At 38.7% G+C, this 17446-nt stretch overlaps 1 protein-coding gene and 1 long non-coding RNA gene across 2 annotated transcripts in view; both read left to right on the top strand.

Moving 5' to 3' along the window:
- The window catches only part of SETD3 (SET domain containing 3, actin N3(tau)-histidine methyltransferase), a 57142-nt gene that overhangs the window by 26999 nt on the left and 12697 nt on the right, over positions 1 to 17446 (top strand). The window contains exons 7-8 of the mRNA XM_065839340.2: positions 15172 to 15230; positions 17136 to 17250. Coding sequence (XP_065695412.1) covers positions 15172 to 15230; positions 17136 to 17250 — 174 coding nt within the window. The remainder of the gene's footprint in view (positions 1 to 15171; positions 15231 to 17135; positions 17251 to 17446) is intronic.
- On the top strand, positions 13 to 13921 carry LOC139828134 (uncharacterized). The gene is made up of 2 exons (XR_011739434.1): positions 13 to 11734; positions 11831 to 13921. It is a non-coding gene; the product is annotated as an uncharacterized lncRNA (long non-coding RNA).

The raw sequence follows: 17446 nt of genomic DNA, 5'->3' as shown, positions 1-17446 counted from the left end.
GTAAGCATCTGAACTGCAGTGTATAGTCTATGTTGTTCTCATGATGATTGTTGAGGAAGGTGTGAAAACAGTGATGCTAAATAATACAGCAAGTGTATTGCTCTTAAAGGTTTGAATCATTAAAGCAATTTCCTGCTGTTTTTTGTACTGCTGTTAAAATTTCACAGTTCAGTAGGCTTATGAATATGTAAGAATGTATTTAGTTGGTTGAGAGGAATGATTACTGCCCTTCGCTTGGTGTTGGGTGAGGCTTCATCTGGAATACTGCACAGTTCTGAGCCCACCGGTACAAGAGACGCGTTGACAAACTGGAATGAGATCAGAGAAGGGCTATTAAGATGTCATGTGCTTCAGCCCTTTATCCATACAAGGAGAGACTGAGGGAGCTGGATTTGTTTATTCTGGGGAAAAGGAGATAAGAGATGATCAATTTATTGTTTTCAACTTGCTACTGGTAGCCAGACTCCCAAAGTTTGCCTGTGGGAAGTTGGGCTAGATGACATGCAGAGATATACAACCTGTGGCTCTTTGAAAAATATATACAAAGTAAAATTATAATTGTTAATGGAGTTAGCATAAAACCATTGCATATGTTGTATTTCCAATGACTGTGGATTAACTGTTGGTTTCTATTCTATTTGATATAATTATTTTGATTGCTTTCAAATACAAGGATAACCCATCTGGTAACTATTGGAATATGGGAAGGCTTGAGATGAATGAACTTTTCATCATGTTCTGAACTAATGATTTAAAATTAGCTTATAAGATAGAACTGTTACTCTGATATCTAGACATAATTGATGTTTTAAGTGAATGGGAGTGTGTTGTTGTCCAGGTAGTGCTCAGTGTTCGAACATGCAAAGGTTTTTGGGGCACAATCTCTGAAGAAAAAAAAAAAAGCGTATGACTCTGTGTACTGAATTTCCACAACTGTGTGATTTAGAGACATTTTTTTGGCCATAGAAGAGGTCAGGAGACATAAAAAAACCCCTCTGTTCTTCTTTAATGTGACCAGGGTTCCAAAGCTTTTCTAGTAACTGTTTTAAGTTGACAAACATTATATTATATTGCTTAGCTGTTTAGAGTTTAAAGAACTTCAGATGTTTGTAACACGGTGTCATAAGTATAAGGAGTGCAGGGGGATACGTTTTGGAAACTAAAGTAATTGAAAATAGTGAGTGAAAATCAAATAAGATGCACTTCATTGTTTTTACCTCTAAGTAGTTCTACTTTCACAGTTTATTAGCAGAGTATAGTGTAACATTATCCAGTTCTTCCAACTGCTAATCATGCTTTTGCAGTACTTAATTGGGATAGCTTGACTATCACAATGACTAGTTCCATCATTTTCATTTACTAATCCTGCACTAGTAGTATTATGTGAGATGTTAATGGTCACAGCATTAATTTTAAAAACCCTGAAATATAATTTTACAGAGAAATGAGATCTGGAATGACACCCCAAATTTTGGCTGCCGTGTGTCTAGTATTTCAGAACCGCTTTTCATTTATTGATGAATAGATATAGACGGATATTAAAGTAATGGAAGCACAACTGAAGAATGTATATAAAATGCAGTGGTGTAGCATCAATCGAAGCATGAGATATCCATTATGTGAAAAGTAGCTTAAATGTTTGACAAAACATTTTTTGTTTATGAAAGTTTCATGTGGCACATAATCTGTATGAGGATGGCAGATACATGCCATTTCTCTTATTATCTCTTAAAGCTAATCAAAGATAATTTGCATAGTATTTCAGCTAATGAGGTCAAAGTAATGTCTCACAAAAAATAATTCATATACCACATCCAAGTCCATGCTGTTGACTGTTAAGAGTAAGAAAAGCTACAATATGAGTAAAGAAGATAATGTACATACACAGACTTTAGGGGCAGACTGTCTTTAGAACCCCCATGATGGTGATGTGCTGTACATGGTAACAAGCCGTTAATACTTGGCACTGTCATATTTTCTGTTTTACATGTGCAATTCTATGGAAGCTGATGGAGGCAGACTTCTCAGCCTCATACTGTTGAGGCCGATTCAGTTTGTTTTCATCTGCAGCAATGGAAAACCTTTGTGGAAATAGCGTTTACATAAATGGCGGTCTTCTCTTTGAGCTTTATATCCGTATAGCCAAGAAGTGTTTAGTACTGTACTGTTGTCTTTTGTATGAATTGTTAAAATGTAGATTCTTGTCACTTGTGGTCAGAAATCTAGACCAGAGTATTTTTTTAACCCTCTTGACAAATGCTTTAATTGTTTGTTTTATGTTCTTAGATAATATAGCTGTTGTTTCATGTTGAATGTGAGCATGAAGATAGATGAGATAGGAATCTTTTGCTTCATTTACTTGTTCTTTGGAGAATGAGTAGTAATAAATATTAGGTAAATTTTAGGTGTGTTCTGGTTGTTTGGTGCTATAATTCAGCACAGCCATGTAACCACAATTTCAGCTGAATGTTCCTTTAGGATTTGGTAAATGTCACATTAGGAAGATACATAATTTCAGCTGGGGCTCCAGGAGCGCCAAGCAAATGTACTGGGTACCTATTCTTAATGCTTTTGATGAAAACTCACGGAAGAGGCTTAACACTTTTAAAAACTAGAGCTTGTAATTTAAGAAATGGTAGAGGATAAAAGTTTATTAAAAAAAAAAAAAAAAGAAAAAAGCTCTTTCTTCCCTAAAACAAAGTGCCATTTTCATTATTCAGAAAAGCTGAAATGAATTTTAGTATCATCTTGCATGCTCTCATCACTTTATGAACAAAGTTGACCTACAAAATACTAGTGCTAAGGGTAACGTTTTTGGAAATTCATGAGCATATGGAAAAGGGAAGAAGAGGTTGGCGAGAGAAAAAATCATTATATAAATGAAAAAAATCAAAGCAAAACCACTTTCCTATGAAAGGCAGTGTAATCTGCAGGCTTTATGAAAGAGAACGTTAGATTTTTGTATACCATAATTTCATTCAGTACTACTACTGCTTTAGCATAAGCATTTTAATGAAAACTGACTTGTGTGACCAGGATTTTCATAACGCTTCAGGTATGCAGGCTGATTTTTTTTTTAATTTACAAATATGCTTTTTGTGATACAAAAGTCTTGTAACTGTATTTACTTTCTCGATAGCCAGAACTTAAAACAAGTATCATCTTGAAAAAAAGCTGTTTTGTTGATATTTGAAGACACTGAAAGAGGGAATATTTTGTACAGGCAAAATATTTTAATTCCTTTGCAGCATTTTTAGTCTGCAAAATGTTTCTTAATGGCTGGGGGGGATGAAAGGGTTAACAAATCATTTATTCAAATGCTTCAATTTCTTTCCAAATAGGGTTGCTAGGCTGTTATTAAAGTAATTTGGCTTCTAATAGGTGTGCAGCTCTAGACAGTTTGACAAGTGCTGGTCTCTTATTTCCCTGGCTTTTCTGTAAGGGTGGCTTTCTCAGAACTCCACAGTTCTAACACTTTCTCCCAGTGCTTAGTCTGGATACACATGAAGAATGGGCAGATTTATGCATTTCACAGCTGTTGCAAGCTAAACTGTAGTCTGGCTCGATAAGCAGAAACAGGTGGGATGTTGAACAGACAAAAATAAACCCTTGAGCATGTTAGCCAGGCTCTATAAACCACGCTGACACCTTTCTAAACATATGTAATTTGATAACTAAAAAATAGTTTAAAGTTCTTACAGATGTACTTTAAAAGCACATTTGGCCTCTGCATCACTATCAAAATACAGTGAATTGTCAAAAAAACTCACTTTAATCATAGCAGACTTGCAGTTTGCAAGATGTTTTCATAGTTTGTTCCAAAGTCAAGTTTTGTAAACTGCAAGGTTTTCTTTTCCCTTGGAAGGGATGTGGGTGACTTCCATGAACATTTATGGGCATTGTAATGCCTACTGAAGGGTGAACAGAGCCCAGATATTTATGGTTTCATGTTAAATTTTTTTTGTACGCTGAAATGTGGTGTAATAAGCACAAGAGGGAGCCATATAGTTTACAGACATTCACAGTGAGATTATATTCCTAAAGAAAATACAACCAATGTTTGAAACTTTTCTAAAAGAATATGCAGTGGTCTTGTGCTTGACTTCTAGTTGCATCTGGGTGCCTGTTTATAAGTCTCCTACAGAGAAGTTTTTGCAAATAAAAACAAGACAACAAGGAGTGGCCTTAAAGAAGGTGGAAGTGCCAGAACTCTATTTGTATTTTGCACACTACGGATCTGAAGCCATGTTGTATCTTTTCCCCAGGTACAGTAAAGGCTGTTATTAGGTGCCTTACTAAAAGACACTTTTAGGATCATTTGAGTGAACTTTTATAATAAATCTCTGAAGTGGTAGGTCTGAAACTTGCAGAGCCTGCCAGCCAGCCAATAGCTTTTGTCGTGGCAGCCAGCTGTGTGCATTCAGCTGCACTTTAGCTGTGAGTAGCATCTGTATGTGGCTGCCTCTCATGCGCTGGAGAAAGGATCAGTTCTGCAGGACTGTCCAGGGTGGCAGTTTGGCATTGATTTAGTCATTTAGTCTGTAGTCTCTGGACCACTGGGGGATTGCAGCTTTTTCTGAAGAGCACCACCGAGCTAGCTGTATGTAAAACAAAACAAAAATGAAACAAAACAAAGAAAACCAAAACCAACGTGGGTGACATTGTAGTGGGCGTCTGCTGTAAACTGCCTGATGGGATGTACCCACAAGTGCTGAGGGAGCTGGATGATGTTGTTGTGAGGTGACTTGGTGATGTTTGATGGATTATGACAACTGGGAGAGGTCCCTGCAGACTGAAGGAAAGCAAATTGCACTCCTGTCTTCAGGAAGGAGGACAAGCCTGTCAGTCCCACTGCAATCCCCATGCCATCCGGTGGGATCTTGACAGGCTGGAGAAATGGGCTGACAGTTGATGAAGTTCAACAAGAATTGCAAAGTCCTGCACCCAGAGTGGAATAATCCCACAAATATGTTGGGGCCAAGTTGAACATGAGCCAGCAATGTCCCTTTGCAGAAAAAGAAAGGAAAAAAAAAAGGCATCCTGGAGAACATCCTAGGAGAACTCTTATCCTTCCCCTCTACTCAGCACTGGTGAGCACACACCTGGAGCACTGTGTCCAGTGCTGGACTCCCCAATACAAGAGAGGTCAATAAGTAAGAATTTTTGAATTAAACTGAATGGAGAAAGGAAAGTCACCTGTTTAAGTAACATTTTAGCAAGTAAATTTAATTTTCTTTGACTCAGTTTTATGGGTTTTTTGCTAAATTAATGAGCAAATACTTGCAAATACTTTCTTCGCCTTCTGTCAAGTGACTGTTAACTCAAGAAGGCAGAAGCTGCTCTATGAATCACACTCTTTTTTTTGTTAATAGAATCTATTTGAGAGAAGTCATTAATACTTTTAGGTGGTATCTGTAGTCTGGTTTGTATCCAGTGTTCCACAGGAACTCTCTCATACCACTTCTCTGACTAGTGTATATTGACATCTGGACAGTGCTTGTGAAAGTGTTATTGTAGCCTCGTTGTAAATACGAACCTTGCAGTAATCTACTCAGAGAGTTTTGATCTGTTTGCACCATTGGACAGAGAACTTAATTTCCTGTAGGCTGTAATCCCTTTTGATCAGATACTAAATTTAATTCATTATTCATATAAAATTTGACTAATTGATTTAGTGTGAATGAAATTCTAAAATCCAGCTATTAGCTGTTGGGTACTGGAATATTATGTTAGGACATTTTAACACATTAGGTTCTAGATCTCAAAATAATACTAAAGCATCTTTAAAATCTGGTATCACATTTGACTCTTCAATATTGGGTATATTAGGTGAGATTTCACATCTCTAGCTTAGTTTTGACAACAATTTTTGAAGTTGTGATGATACTTTCAATAAGACTTATGCTGCTCGTACATTATTTTTCTGTACTGTTTCTTTTCTATCCTGTTCCAATAAGCATATGATTTTCCAGGTCAGTGTGAAGACGAACGTCTGGTCTCTCTGCGCTTGGCTTTAAGATACTACCATTTAACTTTCATGTGCTAAATAATGTTTGAGTTGAATGCAGATAAGTATACTGCCATTTAAAACACTCTAAACTATTCATGTTTGGAAGTTGTTTATTATTTTGAAGTTGTTATAATATAAAATATTCTAAAGTGTTCAACTAATATGCAATCAAAAGCAAGTGTACTTGGAAGCAGAATGCAGTTTTGATCATGTAACCAAGTGTGGGTTCTCAGTTTCCCCCCTACTTGATTTATACTCATTGGCATGCCAATCAAATGGCTTTTTTCAGAAGTGATGTCAGTGACACTGTAAAAAATGGGTGGAAGAAAGATGTCACAGTTGTAAACCCTGTAAAATCTCTCGTTTTTGTTTACTTGTCTGCTATACGTGTCAGCTTAAAGAGAGATCTAAAATTCCATTGAGTGGGCAGTTACAAAGGTAAAATAGTGTTGCTGTTTAGATTTGCTTTGTCCAAATTTCAATGCCTGAGTTGTTCTGCTTGGTCAATAATAAGTCAATAGGCACTTAATAATGGAATATATTTATGCCTTTCTGTGTTTTTCATCTCTGTGAGGGCCAAAATATTGTATTAACCTGTTTTGCTGGCAGCAAACTGAAGATTGACTGTATGCTTTTATGTACCACTCAGTGTATCTACCGTAAAGTGGTTTAGACTTTGCAAACACGTGCCAAATTCCTGATTTTTGTGTTGCTCCTGGTATATCCCACCCCTGGCTGTGATGACAATAACGGCAGATCCCAGGGCTTCGTTGGGCCATTCCCGTGACTGCCCCTCTCCATCACAGAAGCAACTACAGGCGTCGCTGGGTTGCGTCTGTCCGTCTCAGCCAAATGAAGATCTCAAGTCCTTGCGTGGGTAGGAGGTCTGCTGCCTTCTTCCCCCGTTCCTTCCTTGCCTTCCACAGGAACACGGCGACAGCTCTGGGCTTGGAGCCAGCCGGACACAGGAGGAGGTGTTTGGCTGTTCGGGCAGCATTTGCTCCTCAAACAGCTGTTCCCTATCTCATCCAAGGAAAAGGTGGCAGGCCATATGGAGGCATCCTGTGGTCCAGATTCAGCCGATGGGCGCAAGTTGGACCGTGCTGGCCTAGATCAAAATACAGGCACGTCCCACTTGGTGTCTGCTATTTCTTACACACAGAATATTTTCAACTTGGAGGAGAACAGACAGGATAAAACATCTTTCATTTTAGATATAGATGTTATCTTTCTTTGGACATTCATTTCCTAATCAGTAGGTTTGAATTTATTTTATGTTCTGAGTAGTTTGGATTTTGTTACACTAGCCTAAACTCCCTCTTTCCTCTAGAGTAGCAGAAATGTACTTCAAAGCATATATGCCAGTGCTAAACAATATTTGTTTCTGCACAGTTTAAGCCACGTTTGGGAGGAATAATACGTTCTCTTGTTAGTATTACGGGCTTTTAAAGCATTTTTTTTGAAGGCAGGGTTCTCAACCACTCTTCTAGTAGAGAATGCAGATAAGCATCTGTTTTACAGCCAATAGAGTGGAGAGGCTTTTTTTGTTTGCTTTTCTGTTTGTTGTGTTTTTAAAAAAATGTTATAACTGAGATGCACTTTCTGGGGCAGTTGAGTTTATCCCCTGAGATGATGTCTGTGTCTTTTGTGGAAGTGAGTGCCTCAGCAGACATCAGGAGATCATCATGCACTTACAAGTATACTTTCTCATATAAAGTTTGTACTTATTGTGCAGATTTAATATTTTTCCTGATATAACAGCAGTTACAAATGTTCCATAAATTTAAAATATTATAACAAGCTGATGTTTCTTAGAATGGAATACTCAAAGGATGTATTCTTTAAGCACTGCAAAATTATACAGGGGACTTATCTTTGTTAAAATTAGTAATTTAACTAAATTACAAAGTGGATTATCCTCTTCAGTTAGACCCAATGCGAATACTCAACACAGTAGGAGATTGATATGTTGCTAAGTAAACCAAAGTTTATTTTCTTTTACTATGGCTTGAATGCGAGTTGAAGAGGAAGTGATAAGTTTTTAGTTTGGGATGTGTGTGCACTATAGTTTCGGTAAATCAGATTCCAGGGCTGACCACGCCCCATGTGCCGCGCTGGTTGTATAGCATGGTGCCTTGGTTATACGATGATTGTGATCCAAGCGTCCACCTAAGTGATTCCTGGTGTGATTTATCTGAAAACTGGAGTAGTGGATTCACAGGTAACAAAACTTTGGCTATGCTGCGTCATGTTAATGCTTGTTAGGAAACTCTCTGCATGTGGAGTGGTGGTGAGTAGGAAATACTGTCCCTGTCCTTTGAAAGCAGTTCACTGCAGGCTTTCCGTCACACCATTTTGTCTGTTTTGTAATTCACTGAATTAATAGTAGAGTTTTGTGATGAATTTGTGCACGAACATAGTGCACATATGTTGCACTAAACAAAATGAACAAGGTAAACCTTGTATCTCAGGAGGAGCCCAAGGGATGAGTGAAAGGTCCCAGCATGCAGGCACAGACCTTTGCAAGGACACGCTTTGCTGTAGCGGTCTGACTCTCTGAGTGAAGTACTGCAGACAGAACCTGCCTATCTAAGGCTGAACACAGATTCATAGAATTGTTTTGGTTGGAAAAGACCTTTAAGATCATCGATTCCAACTGCTAACCTAGCACTGCCAAGAACGTGAACACTTGTATATTGTGAGGAGATTTATCACAGGAGATAATGGACCTGGTGTGTCTGTTACATGAGCAGGGACAGGCGGGACTGAGGAGGCTGTTCTCATTGCAAAACATGCCCAGTCTCAGCCTCGCTTGCTCTCCCATTTCATCCCTTCAGCCCCTAGTGGGGCTGCATTCAGCACTAACTGATTTTGTGAAACGCAGGAAAAGGTGTAGAAAACTTGGTCATTGATTTCAGTGTCAAAACTGAGTACCTTATTTTCTTGGAAAGATTAGTATTTTAGAATTCTGTAGGCTAGGAAGTATTCTGTAAATGGAGTGATCAAGAAGTGGATGTTAAAAAGTCCATCACTGTCTTGCCTCTATTCAATAAAGGAGATTTCACAGGATAATAGGCCATGTACTTGTTTGCAGCCAGTTGAGAATTATTTCTGTGTACTCAGTGAAATGATAACATTCACTTTGCATGTGAAGTTTGTTGTTAGTCCTTCAGACCCTTGAGTTAGTAGTTGATGACATGGTTTGAGTTGTCTGTTGTGCCACTGCTGTCTCATTAACTAAGAACAATTTTTGCAGGTAGAAGGTACAGAAAAAGGGGCTGTGCAGTTAAATTCCATTGCACCAGGAGGAGTCATTCCACTCTGCTTCCGCTGCATGAATCCCCTAATAGTCTGGAACAGTGCTTTCTTGTGTATATTGACAGAAAGTAAATAAAAATTGCTGACATAAAGAATAAGCAAGAATGTTATTCAGATTTAATAAGTTTCAATCCTGTGGTACCTTTTTAATTTTAAGATTCGTTCTATTAGGTTTTACAAAGTAGGATGATCTTTCAAGGAAAGTCATATAAAAGCACAAGTTTGTGGATAATTCCTAGTGCTTCGTGACTTGGGCTGTTTGAAAATTCCAGAACATGCCTCTCTAGTTATAAATTGTTATTACGAAGTAAAATACTCTTTGGCTTTGTCTCCTGTCCTGTACGGTGAACTGGCTTTCCCTCGTTAGGTTAAGCGGCGTATGTCCAATGGAAAAAGCGAATTCTTGTTTCCCTGTAGATCACGAGGATCCTCCATTCTGAATTCTTTATTTTACTTCGCTTTAGGGCAGTTAAAGCCTCAGCAGCTCCACAGAGAGGAGTTTGTCTTCAAGGCAGCTGCTTCAAAGGATTTCCAGAGCTGGGAAAGGGACAGTAACCAGCAAATACTGACAGATCTTCCTGCTTCTGCCCTGAAAGTGTGTCTATGTGTTTGTGCTTTGGCACACCTACACATTGGCCTGAAACCATCAAGTAGCATCCAGCAAGGCTCATAACGAAATCTCCCCATGTTAATGAGTGCATTGGAAAAAGGGGAGAATCTGTGAAAAGGGGAGCAAAAAATTGTTTGGTCAAAAGGAACAAACCCTTGGGCTTTGTGTTCAAAGGAATGGAAGTTAACAAGGTAGAAGCTTAAACTGGTTTTGGCTTTAACTGTTTCAAGTACCCTTTGTGCTTTGGGAGCTGGGAGAGGGGGGCAGTGATGGCCTCAGTATAATCTCAACACTTGGTATGTTACATTCCTGAGATAGAAATGGAGCTGTCTCTACTTCAACAGTACACAAGAGGTTTTTGAGAATATTGAAATCTGATTTGGTATTATTGATGCAGTGGTTGCCCACAGCTTTGCCTTGGACTTGTGAGTACTTGAAATATTCTTCACAGAAATCCAACCATCTCTGTGTCTAGAAACTCAGGAAACAAACAAAAACAAGGATTTTTTTTTTTTTGTTATATATTACAGTGGAGTAGCAGATGATGCCGATGGTCAGCTTATCGCAGAGGAGAGGTGTCTTTTCAAAAAAACCCCGCACTAACTTCGATCACATCCAGTGATTCAATTAATTTTTTCTTACTTGGAGTATATAAGGGCTGGTGGTACAAAGGAATATACTAGCCAATATGACTTCACGCCAAATACATCAGTTATTTTCAAGATGTCTAGTAGCATAGATATAAACACAAATTTAACACTATGTAAACTTGTACTCTAATTTTAACTTTTACTCAGGCATTTTATTGCATGTTACAGTAATAAGACTTGTACTTTGCATCACTTGGTAAACAAGGCAAATATTAAGCTAATTTTAATGGAAATTCCTTGTCAAGATTAGGAACTCTGACAAATGAGCTTTGGCATTTTGTGATTGCCGGGGGTAAGGGGTTACTGCCTCCAATAGCCTGGCTGCTCTTTTGTAGGAGGTTAATGCCCTTGTAGGCTGGATGGCAGAAGTGAACGTTGTGATGGCTTCTCAGCTGGAAAGGCAGCCCCGCTTCCCTCACTGAAGCCTTCATGCTGTCCAAATAAAAACAAGCCTTCTCAAAAGTCGAGGAGTCCCCTGGCATCTAGTTTATAAGACTTGAAAATCATTATCTTGTGATGTCCATCCAAAAATATAATGGAGAAATTATTAGCGCAAAGGCCCCTATGAGGCATCACGAGTTGTTCTTCTTTGTGAGACATTAAACGTGAGAGACTGGATATTACTTTACTGCTTCCCAGGTAGAGAAAAATGTCTGAAGGTGTACTGTTCTTGTGGTTTGTGGGGTTTTTGTCGTTGTTGCTTTTTGTTTGGTTTGGGTTTTGTTTATTTGGTTTTTGTTTGTTTGTGGGGTTTTGTGGTTATTTTTGTTGGGTTTTTTTTGTGTGTGTGTGTTTTTTTTTTTTCCAGTTTCTCCCCTTTTCTCTGGTTGCCATACTGAGTAACTGGCTTCTAGTCTGATAGTGTTTTAGGTGACTAGAATAACAGTCTGTCTCTTTCCGCAGTGGCTGCAGACAATCTGGCAGCAATCACTGTTACTTTTTAATATTTCTGGTTATTTTGAGATATCCTCCAAATGTCTCAAAGAAGGCTTGGAACGCTGAAGGGGAGGAAGGATTTTTTTTGTTAGGAGTAGCAGCATCAGGAGGAAAATGAAATTCAGCATGCCACTATTTGTTTTTGCAGTGGTCATCACCCTGATTGCCAGCTCTGACAATATTTTCACAGAAGGGGTAACTAAATAGATGGTATTTGTTCTTTATAATAACTCTTTCAGTAGAATGTCAGGACCTGCATCTAAATGAATGTATTCACATTTTCATGTTCACATTTTTTATTTAAAGCTTCCCCTCCCAACTTTCTGAAACTACTTCATACAGATTGGGTAAGTTAAAATTAGGGTTCGTGTAGTGGATATTGTTACATTTCAAAGCTAACCTGTAAAGACCTAGCTGCATGAACCTACAAAAGCTAGATCTGTTTTGGTTTGTTTTTTAAATGTATTAAGTGTTTGTTTAGTTTAAATATGTCTGTATCTTTTTGGATCAGGCTGAGCAATTTGCATGCTATGCAGCAGTCATCTTCTATTCTTTATTAAATATCTGTCAATTATAAATATCAAGGTTTTACATTAATGTCAAGATAGTACATCAAAAATTCATGGAATATGTGACTTTTTTCAAGGGTATTTAATACTTAATGCATTTGTGTCATTTTTCTTTCTGGATATATTGACAGGTTTTATTAAGTGTTTGTTAGGGAGATTTCATTTTTACCAAGGGACTATAAAGAGAAGCTGCATACTAAATCAATTTTTTAATCAGAATATTGTTCTTTTTTGTGTGTCTTCAGATTCTTGTAATCTATAGGGTTTTAAAGTTATGTAGTAAAATAGCCCAAGTCAGAAATCTAACATGATCAAATAGGCTGACATAACTTTAAAATAGGTACTAGAATATTGTACCACAGAATGTTATAAATATGATAATTATGTATGCTGGGATTTTACTCTGCCTTGTGTCTTTTAAGACCATTTATTTTGTCCTTTATTGTAATTTACTAGTGATTATATGTGAATTATGTCTGGACAGTCTCCATATAGGGGCAGTCGCTAAGTTTCACAGATTTACAAGCAGGGGAGGGTTACAGAGCGATTGGTGACATCCCGAATCTTTGCCCATGGATTGTGTGTTCATGTTGACTTGCTACAGAGGCTCATGTCAAATGAACAATTAACCTCACAGCAACCTGCTGATTTAATACAGATTTTTCTCACGAAGGGGAGAACGGCAGCATACATATATCTTGCTTCCTACAGGTATTTGCTCCAAGGTAGCGTAAAAGCATGTTGGTTGCACGCCCTGTATAGAGTGTGAGCAGGACTGTGCACAGGTAATGGGTTTAATCTGTAAAGATCACTTTTATGCTGCCAAGCGCTTTGTAGTCTCTGTAATGCCTTTTTATAATACTTGTAGTGCATTATGACTGTAGTAGTTATTGCCCTTTGAAAAATAACGTGTTCTGTCGGAAGCTGCTGTTTGGGAGGAGGGAGGAAGGTCAGGGGTTATCTGTGTGTGTACCGGGGTCTTCCTCCGGCCATACACTTGTCCGACCCTCGGTTTGAAGTAAGGCAGCGGTCAGTGACGCTGAAGGGCAGTTTTACCCCAAACCGGGATTTCAGAGCGTTGTAATGGTATCCAAAGGCCGCTCCCGAGGATTTTCGTGTTAGCTTTGTGTGCCTTGCCCCTCCGAGCCGAGAGCGAAGGGCAGAGCGGCTGAGGAGGGGCTGCGGCGGGGGACGCGCAGGCGCGATTGCGCCGGCAGGGGGCAGTGCCGGTCTGCGCGGGCGGTGCGGTGCGGGGCGGGGGGAACACGGGGACTTCGGGGACTCCGAGTTCTCTGTTCGTGCAAAATGCCGCCTTCTTTAAAATTTCAGGTGCGGAATGAGATTCTGATTTTTCACAACCAATAATAACGCAAGAGAGGAAACTGTTATGATATGTTAAAAGTGAAACTGATAGGTCATTGTCTCACCATCAGTCTCGGTTTTCCGTGCTTAGTTTATCAAGCCGCTGTAAAACAGATTCATAATACTAGCAATGAAAGTTGAAATTGTCATAAAAGAATAATACAGGGGGGTATTTGTTTTTAAGAATTGTTGTTTCCAGTTGAAGGCTGTTGTTTCTACATTCATTTCTGCAATCAAGCCTGGACTGTTCTGCTGCAGTGAAGACACCTGAAATTCAGTGGTTTGGGTTTCAGTTCTGCTTTCGTACTGAATGTTTTTGTGAGAAGAAGTAATAACTCTCTAAAATGTGCTGCTGCAATTAAACTCGAGGGAATTTGTTTGTTAATGACCATATCGTCGATGTGAATAGAAATCATACCGAAATGCAGAGTGCTTTAAAAAGAAAAAAAAAAAAAAGAAGCAAGTGAGGGAAGGGACAAGAGTCACTGAAATTGTTAACTTCTGTCGTGTTCCAGAGAAAGCTCATCCAAAGGGTTAACTGAGAGGCTGAGGGAGACCAGACACCTGGGACCTAACACCCGATAGGCAGTCTTTTGTAATATATAATTTGCCTAAAATTGCGCACTGAGCACAAGCTTTTGTTTTCTAATTGATTTACGGTTTGAGCCACTTTTACCTCATCCCCTACTGTCCTGCACACAGTGCCAGCAAGTACATTACAGTGAGAAATGATAAATTACCATGCACTTGTGATGCTAATGCATCAAGAGTAAAAAACTGCATACTACATAGAGCTTCATGCATTAGGAGTGTCGCAAAGATAGAGCTGTGCAAAAAATCATTTGTATCTTCTGAAATAACCATTTGATCATTTACTTCAATTCATCTTGGAGACCTAATTGAACCTGAAGATTAAAATTTATACTATTATGGCTTTCCATTTGTGAATCAGAACAAAGTTCTAAAGAAAGTGTGTGAGTGTGGGCTTAAAGCTACCTGTATTTTTGAAACTTTTAATAAGTTGATTAGAAAAGTAACATATTACAGCTTCTTAAAGCCTTTTAAAAATACAAATATTTTGCTTATTAATGACAACCACAGTATGCATTTTCAAATGGCATCGCTCTACTTTTAGATAGTAATGTGAAGACGGGTTAATGTGGATGCTGTCTAAGCAGTGAAACTATTTGAATAATTTAATTTGCTTTGTTTCAGAAGTGTAGCGCAACTTTTACTGAATAACACCTTTTACATGGGTATCAAGGATGAGTTGAAAATCTCATCTAATTTTTCTTGCATTTGTGAAATACGGTACTGATAGCCCAGAGAAGGGGAGAATGTTGAAGGTGGTGAAACCTATGTCTGCGTATTGTTTGATTTCCTTTCCCCACCCTGCATCACAGACTGGGTTTTGGTTTACTTTCATGTACTCAGTCCACCTTAAATTTTTTATTTTTGTACGATGTCTGTGGGTTCCAGTCTTGAAATATGAAGAAACAGATTTATGGCGGCTGCTGGGCACAACAAATTAAGTTGACAGTGATGTATGAGAGCATAATAGCGTGATGAGCCCTCTGTAGCGCGGCTGGACGCCTCCTGCTTCATTTGGCTCTTGTTAGGATCTGTTAGGCAGCTAAATAATGAAATTCTGCTGACTGATTTCTGATTTCTCTTTTCTCTCTCTTCTCACCTTTTTCTGAAACTTGCATTTCCCAGACCCATCCTAATGCCAGCAAACTGCCCTTAAAGGACTCTTTCACTTATGACGACTACAGGTTGGTCTGTCTTTTAATTCTTTCTGCCTCTTTTTTTTTTCATATATCGAACTGTGGGACCCTGAAAATGCTTCATTGTTGGGAAAACCGTATTGTTATTTAAATGTTAAATGTAAGATTTGATACTAATACACATTTTTAATGAAGAAGAAAGTAAAAGAAATAAGCAGATTTTAATTGTTACAAAGGAATAGTCATTATGAGCAGTTAATTTAGCCAACTGGCACACATAGTCCGAGATTAGTAAGGTAGTTCATGTTTTCTTAAGAAAGTAATGCAGTTGAAGTTGCAGGAGGTTTGGATTTGTTGTTGTTCTGTTTTGTTTTGTTTTATTTTAAAAAAGGCTTTACCGGCACATAGTGGTAAAAACTCCTGTTGAACAGGAGAGCTGGACAGCTTAAGTTGTACACATGAAGCATGATTGTCAGTTGGAAGTGCTATAGGGGGTGACATAATTAAGATAAAAATAAGAATAATTAGGATAATGAGAGCTTTAATTCTGCTAAGTGGTTAAAATAGGATGCATAAAAGGTATTCATGAGGTCTTACAGGAATTTTTTTGCCTAGTCTTACTTCTGGGTAGGTCTATGAAAGTGGGATTTCCAGAGCATGCCTCCTTCACTTGTGGGGTCGCAGAGGAGCATGCCAGTTTATGTGTGAAGTGGTTTAAAATATTACCAATAAAATACAACAATTAAAAAGAAACATATTGCTGTTATGTTTCAGAGTGTTTGTATATCAGAAATATCCACAACTTTAACTTGCTTTTTTAGAAATCAAGTAGATTCCAGTTTGCTGGTATCTTTCTAAGCAATATGTAGTAGTTCTGAAAAAAATCCTTCAGAAATTCTAATTCTATATTTTAAATACTTGTTAGTAGTGGAGTCTGTGGGAGTTAAAATTGTTTTGACCTTCTCCTGGTGGTGTTCCTTTTATATTTTTCTTCCCCTCAAAAAAACACAGCAAATGTAATTATAAGGCCAGAACATCGTGAAACTAAGAGCATTTTTTCCCTCTGGCATTTAATATTCATTTTTGTCTGAAATAAAATAAAAATGAAATTTTAGCAAATACTGAAATGTTAAGCTTTCCTGAAGACTCTTGTGTTTGAATAGGTAGCTGACATTGCCTTTATTTAACCTGAGTTAGAAGGGTTTTGAATGACGTCTGTGTGCTAAGCTACATTAGACTTTCTTCATTCTGTTTACCTGGATATCTGTTTGGGCTGTCAGTGCTTTTTTCTCTCTTTATTGTGTGAAGCAGAAAATTTAGCAATACTGATCTAAGCCGAAAGTTTGAAAGCTGAAGAGAAGCACTCACCAAAATACCGTGCAAGCGCCAGGTGACGGCGCTGGTTCCCAGTTCACATGGCACATGAGCTCTTTAGGCAATGAGGGACAAAATACCTCCTGGCTCTTCCCAAAGTCTGGGCACAGCCAAGAGCTGCTGCTGCCCAACCAGGGCTGTGGGGTGCCTGGCCGGTGCTGTGGCGTGGCCAGCTGAGGCTATGGGGTGCCTGGCCAGGGGCGTGGGGTGCTCTGAAGTCTACAGGCCTGGCTGAGCCCAGGTTTGGGGCTGTGGGGACAGGTCTGTGTGCAGGGAGGGCTGGGGAAGCGAGAGGTGACATTGGAGCAGGTCCTGGTTGAGGTTATAGAAGGTATGAAGAGAAGGTTGTGTTGCAAAAAGCACAGATGAGGGGTGGGATTGCAATCCTGATTTGGGAATCGGGACCTCTCTGCATGTCTTGGAAACCCAAGAGCTGATGCTTCTCGTACACATGGTGTTGCCTTCTGCTGTTAGCATTCCAAAGTTTGGAAACTCCTAACCTAAATGATTGCTTCATGTTAGACTACAGCCAAGCAAATATTAATGATTTGAACATTGACATATTTTTAATTTTCGTAGATGGGCGGTTTCCTCTGTCATGACGCGGCAGAACCAGATTCCAACAGAAGATGGTTCCAGAGTAACATTGGCTCTAATACCTTTATGGGACATGTGTAATCATACTAATGGACTGGTAAGGATTTCTTCAGTGTTGCTGAAAGGTGTTAGTAGGGCTTAACTGTTAAGCCTCTTAACTGCTGTAGAACAGCTTAATAACACTTTTATTATGTTTCTTAACACAGGTAAAAAGTGTGTTCCCAAGTGACATTAAAAATCCAGTATCAAAAAGAAAGATTTGGTTTTTTAAATGCCTTACGATAGCTTTTTCA

Source organism: Patagioenas fasciata, chromosome 5 (assembly GCF_037038585.1).
Source record: "Patagioenas fasciata isolate bPatFas1 chromosome 5, bPatFas1.hap1, whole genome shotgun sequence".
Classification (NCBI taxonomy): Eukaryota; Metazoa; Chordata; class Aves; order Columbiformes; family Columbidae; genus Patagioenas; species Patagioenas fasciata.
Note: the sequence above shows the minus strand (reverse complement) of the source record. Positions and strands in the feature narration are given on the sequence as shown.